This window comes from Apteryx rowi, unplaced genomic scaffold, assembly GCF_003343035.1.
Source record: "Apteryx rowi isolate R43461 unplaced genomic scaffold, aptRow1 scaffold_121, whole genome shotgun sequence".
In the NCBI taxonomy this organism is placed as follows: Eukaryota; Metazoa; Chordata; class Aves; order Apterygiformes; family Apterygidae; genus Apteryx; species Apteryx rowi.
This window is the reverse complement of record NW_020447431.1, coordinates 2,033,354-2,039,305: the sequence shown is the minus strand read 5'-3', so window position 1 is coordinate 2,039,305 and position 5,952 is coordinate 2,033,354. Positions and strand designations below refer to the sequence as shown.

At 36.6% G+C, this 5,952-nt stretch overlaps 1 protein-coding gene across 1 annotated transcript; it reads right to left on the bottom strand.

Moving 5' to 3' along the window:
* Positions 1-4,400: 4,400 nt before the first annotated feature.
* On the bottom strand, positions 4,401-5,628 carry B3GALT1 (beta-1,3-galactosyltransferase 1). The gene has a single exon (XM_026091247.1). The coding sequence runs from the start codon at positions 5,626-5,628 to the stop codon at positions 4,648-4,650; it is 981 nt and encodes a 326-aa protein (XP_025947032.1). The 3' UTR covers positions 4,401-4,647.
* Between the last annotated feature and the right edge of the window lie 324 nt (positions 5,629-5,952).

Sequence of the window (5,952 nt, the reverse complement as noted above, 5' to 3'; positions counted from 1 at the left end):
TTTTCAATTTTATTTTGATTTGAAGACCCGAAGGTCATCTAGGCCTTCGCACCTGACAAAATATGTCCTCTTAATATATTCATACTGGGAGCCAAACACTACATCAGATCACCAGATAATCTGGGATTATTCAGATTGTGCTTCCTCAAGGCAAAACATCACCTCATTTATTGCCTGGTGCTTGTCTGGGGTTTTGAGAAGCACAAGGCGCTGGCTGTGTCAGCGGGTGGCCCTGAGAGAGGCCAAGGAGTACGCAGGCAAAAAGACGGGGACCCGCGCCCTTGCCTAGGGACGTGCCAGGGCGGTCACTCAGCGACCGCAGAGCGAGTTTTCTGTGCTTCACTGAGATGTGGTGTTGGGGCGTTTGCAGTTTCTCTTTTTCTTTCTGTGCATAGCTTTTGGCTGGCTACAAGCACACACTAAAGGTACCATAGAGGTAGAGGAACAGTCATTTTACTGGGCTGATGGAGTCAAACATGATCTCCACCTTAGAATTGCCTAACTTTAGTGTTATTAGATGTGGGTGCCAAAGCAGCTGTATGAAGCAAAGCAGATGATAAACCCATATCTTAACTTGCTAGGTATTGCCATCGCTGTTTTAAGATTAAGTATTTGGAGTCTAATGAAGTAGTACACCTGATCAACATGAGCATCAGTTTGATTAAATTATTACACAAATAATGAATAAATACAATATTTTCTTCTTTATTTTTGCCAATGATTTAAAAAAAATCTGCTTTTACAGAACAATACTCTTCCCTGTGACAAATGAGCCTATTCGTTGGTATCATGCTTTGAGATAGTAGCGTTTACATTTCTAAAGAGGTGAATAAAACTGTACATGACACCTTCAATTTTTCATTTGACTTCATTCTTTTTTTATTATTTAACATTGATACAAAAAAATAGTATCTTGATTAGCAGCTTTGCTGGCAATCCCACAAAACTGTAAATAATACTTTAATCTAAAAGAATGCACTTCTACAGACACTATAGATAAAACAATATATACAATTTAGACAAATAAATACATAAGTACAGCCAGTCATATAATGATACACCTAAAATTCGGTTACTGTCAACAAGTTTTTCTAGTTTAATTACACTCTTCATTTACAAATTGCCATTGCCGTCTACGTTATAAAGACAAAAAAATCCCCATAAAGAATCAAAATTGATACTCAACCTTATTGTTAGGAAAGATGGAAAATGATTCTTGAGTCTTCTGTTTAAATATTCCCAAGGATTTAGCAAAAAATGCTATTGTGAAAAAATCCTCCAAAAGAGAGGGATTTTCCCCCTGTAGCTTCACAGTTCTATGTGCTTTGTTCATGTACACTTTAAAATTCAATTATATTCACATTTTGATGGAAGTGATGAAAAGCCAGCACATCTTAACCAAGTCATTTGCCCCATGCACAATGAAACAAAATGGCCTTTAAATAACACAAGGATTTCTTTTGATTAAAGGAAGCTCAATACAAACACTGTTGTTATTTAACAGTACCCAGCGTGACACAAATACTTCTGAGTGAAAGGGACTGTAAGCAGTCCYGATGAGGAGATGTATCGCTCCCTTTCTAGCTCCAGGTTGCAATACTGCAATTTTTGAGCAAAGGGAAAATAATAAATCTATTTTATAGTTGTAACAAGCTAGTTAAGTATAGGATCAGAAAATTGATAGAAGTAGAAAATTAGTCTGTTGTTGTTGTTGTGTTGCTTTGTTGTTGTTTTTTTTTTTAATTCACCTGACGGAAAAAAAAAAAAAAGGTCTTGTACATTCAAAAGTTAGGGCACACATGCTTAAGGCTCTTGAAACACTGGACAATTATAATGCCGAACTCAGCTCCATGCATAACAGAATACTACGTAACAAGCAGACTCTACACATATATACAGCTGAATACAGAAGAAAATGCCTTGGAAATATATACATAAGTTCCAAGATGAACATTTACGTTTCTGTTGACGATCTACCTATTTATAAATGCCAGGAAATATATTTTTCAGATATTATTTTCAAGATGTACCTTCCACTCATTAATGCAATCTACTCATACTAGGGGAAATTCAAGGCTGCCATACCACTTGAGCCCTGAGGTACTGGGATTGGGAGCCCTACCATCCTCTTAGTTTCTAACTAAAGGCCACAGAAGTGTCAGTGGGGGAAGTAAGGCCACCAAATCCATTCAATTGTGGATTCAGAAACCCTCAATTACTGCACAGTGTGGAGGGATAGCAGAAGTGATTGTAGCCTCTTGGTTGAAATTATTACAAAGCATGTCCATGGTAGGACTGCATCTATGTTACGTGATTTACTGACAGGCTAGGGAAGAATTCCAACCTAGTTTCACTTCATAAACTGCGTGTACTGTGGCTTGGGTATGGAAAGCTGAATTTCACCTGATGTATGTATGTATATATATATTATAATATATATTATATACATATATTCATATGTGCAATTAATTGGACCTTGTTTTGCTGGAGTTCTGAGTTTGACAGGAAGCGAGAGCAACTTTAACAAGGGCTAGGTCAACTGGGAAGGATAAATTTTAATTATACTGTAAGAGATTCAGTATTTTTGTGTAAAACTTCTGATTTTTATTTGTACAAGCTCCTGCTGATTAGCAGTAACTCATGGGCTAGCTACTGTGTAGCTTCACCTTTAGATCTGAAATAGTTCTTTAAGTCTAAGACTTCTACCGTTTGTGGCTTAAAGGCCAAATACTCTTTACCTTATTTACAAGTAGTTCTTTTCAAAACAATAGTGCTGCATTTGTGAATAAGGCTAACAATTTATCATGAAACTGCAAACCTTTTGGGGTAGCATCTTGATTCATCTGTTACTGTTGTAAAGTGCTATGTACACCTATGGCATGATATCAAATAGTAGAAAAAGCAAAATCAGTTCAGAGTTTTCTTTAAATTCTGACAACTCTATGGACATCCTGAAGGATGTACAGTCTTACCAGCTTTTCATACTTTACGCGTAACTCCAGCTGAAATGAAGGAGACTTGTGTGTGTGCTGTGGACGTTGTGAGTAATCTGCAGCTAGTAATGTGTTTGGTGAATTTTGTATTGCTGTGACTTGTCTGTGAATTCTTCATTCCAAGTTATTTGCAGAACACTGTCACGTTTCAGTTCTTTGTTAGAAGATGGTGCTGAATAGAGATGGTTTGAAATTACCAAAGAATTTTCCAGAAAATAATTTTCATCACACTTTCATTCATATTCAAGACATGTAAGCACATTTTGAAACTTGAATACAATCTTGTGTACTTGATTTTTATCACATGCTTTGGGGATCTCTTGAGTTTTGATGCTTTCTTGAGTTGGACCTCAGTGACTTTTTGGTTCTGTGATGAGCGACCTGGGAGCTGCAAACGTGTAACAAACGCTATAGGTGATTCTTTAAAGCTCTACTTTGCTGTGAAAGTTGTACATAACTGTTATAGAGTCTGTATATTGCCCAGTCAACAGAAAATTGATTGCGTTCCTTTACTGGGCAAAATTCTTGTCTTCTACACCATTAAAAATCTGGAGTAATCTCATTTACCTATGCACTGTAGCAAAAAGTAGAGTTTATCCTTAAGAAAGGTTGTTGTGTGTTGTATTTTTCAGGTAAATAGTGTGCTGACTGATGTTGAAGGAATATGCTGCTTATTAATTGATATTTTTACTATTCAGTAATATTATATATTGCTGTATGTGACCATTTTAATTAAAATCATTAATTTTCTAAAAATGAATCTCCATAACGTGTCCAATAATGCTATCAAAGTACTGCTAGTATTTGCAGGGAGAGATCCATATACACCAGTACTAGTGATAAACGTTGCAATTTAAAAGTTAAAATATAGTAATGCTTTTATAATGTATATTTAAGGTGGTTTGTTTCACGCATCTCCTGCGTCTTGTATTTTATCCACAGATTATATTTCATTTTAAAACTATATGGGCTGTTTTAGGGGCTGCTTTAGGCTGACAGTGGAAAGAAATGGGATATTTTCCGAAGTAATTCACAGGAATGCCATTTTGGGGATATAAATGTACTTCAGTGTGGGATTGTTTCTGAGGCCTATGGTACTTTGATGTTCTTAACCTGTCTAAATTCTGCTGCTGAACCGTCAGTAAGCTGTTTTGAGATTGCATGCATTGTACTCTAAAATATGCATGCCAGGCTAGGTGTATGAGATCAGTGCAAATTTATTTCATGTAAATTATTAATAAAGCTCTAAACAAGGATGATTGTAGGGTGTCAAAAAGGGATAAAAGTATATTTTTAATTCTTCATTTCTTAGGGCCTAAGTCTTATCTCAGAGGCTAGGACATGAACTGTTCAGCAGCTCAGGATAGTTTATTACTGTCCTTTTACATTCAGATGCAGGAGCTGATGTGTGTGATAGGGGATAATATACAAAATCTGAGCTTTAACTCTAGACCCTTTTGACTGGTGTAACGTTCTTGTGAAAAGAGCCTGACGTCTGTAAACCAGTAGTCAAAAAGAGAATGAGAAATCAGTCATTAAAAACCCTCTCACAGGTAGTATCTCACAATTTAACCTGTAAATCAGCAGATCACTTTCTGTCAAAAAATAACCAAACTGAAGCAAAACAAAAAAGGTATTTACATCTGTAAAAATCTTAACATCTGAGATGTTTCTTGCTTGACATGTCATTCCAAATTCTGTGCATTTCTTCTGGCGTTATCTGGTGCACTGTAATCACTCTGCGGTACCTACACAAGCTATAGGCCATTTTCCAGTGATTGAAGCCACTGTTTTGGAAGGGGTGAATGCCAAGCTTCCGAAGACAGAGTCCTACATACACGTCTTCAAGATGAAGAAGTCTGGTGTGAAGGGAGGTTTTGTAAATTAGTTCTGCTACATCAGCTGAAAAAATGTAGCCAGTGCCTGAACAGAATGGTGGGTAATTGCTATCAGGATACAAATCTCTAGGCATGTACCATTTACTGCGAACATCTCTTATTGGTCCTCCATTTATAACATAACCGGTAAAGTACCTTCTCCTTGGCTTGGTGTTGGGTTTGAGCAGCTTGTAAATAAGATTATCCATGTTTACAAAAATATCACTGTCTGTCTTCATAACATATTTTGCTTTTGAACAAAATGTTGCTACCCACCTCATCCCCATTAAAGTTTTCAGAGTGAGGTTATGATAAGAGTCAATAAAATCCTCCACGATAATATCATGAAAAATTTGGCTTTCTTGCTCTACCATTTGATTTAGCACAGGATCTGCATTTTTTCCAAGAAGAAATAGCGTGGCAATTTTAATTCCTTTGAAGTTGTTCTCATCTCCCCACGTTTCTCGAATTGCTTGCCTTGCATCAAATTCTTTGTGAGTTGTGCTGATAAGAATGACCAAGAAAGGGACACTCTTCTCACATTTATTGGGTTCGTTGATAAGAAAGTCAAATGAATGTGGATTAATAGGTCGAGTTCTTATATTGCCAAAGGAGACGTTTTTTCTGGCTATTGATATGCTATTGAACTGTCTGTGGCCAGTGTAGGAAGAAGTAGGACGAGTTATACTTAAGTACCAAAGAGCACTTGCCCAGCAAACTACTGTCAAAACGTATAAGCATGAGACCTTTGAAGCCATTGTTCCTGTAGCTCTTCTATTCAGTGTAATGAATAAATAGCCTTCTTGCCAAGAATGTACCTATGTCCCAGAGAGGCAGCATATTATTAATGAAACTTGAAAGTTCGATATAGAAAAGTAGCTCTGTAATCATTCATGGATCTCAAATAGGTGCTATTAACCCTGATGATACTCTGCTTTTCTTCTTTTACTAGCAGCAGCTTCCATTTCTTGGAATTCTCTGTTACTTCTGAAAAACATGAATAAAAATTTTCCATTGCTAGATCATAAAAGCCTAGGGCAAGAAAAATGAACTTAAATATGACTGGCCCTTAATAAGCTACA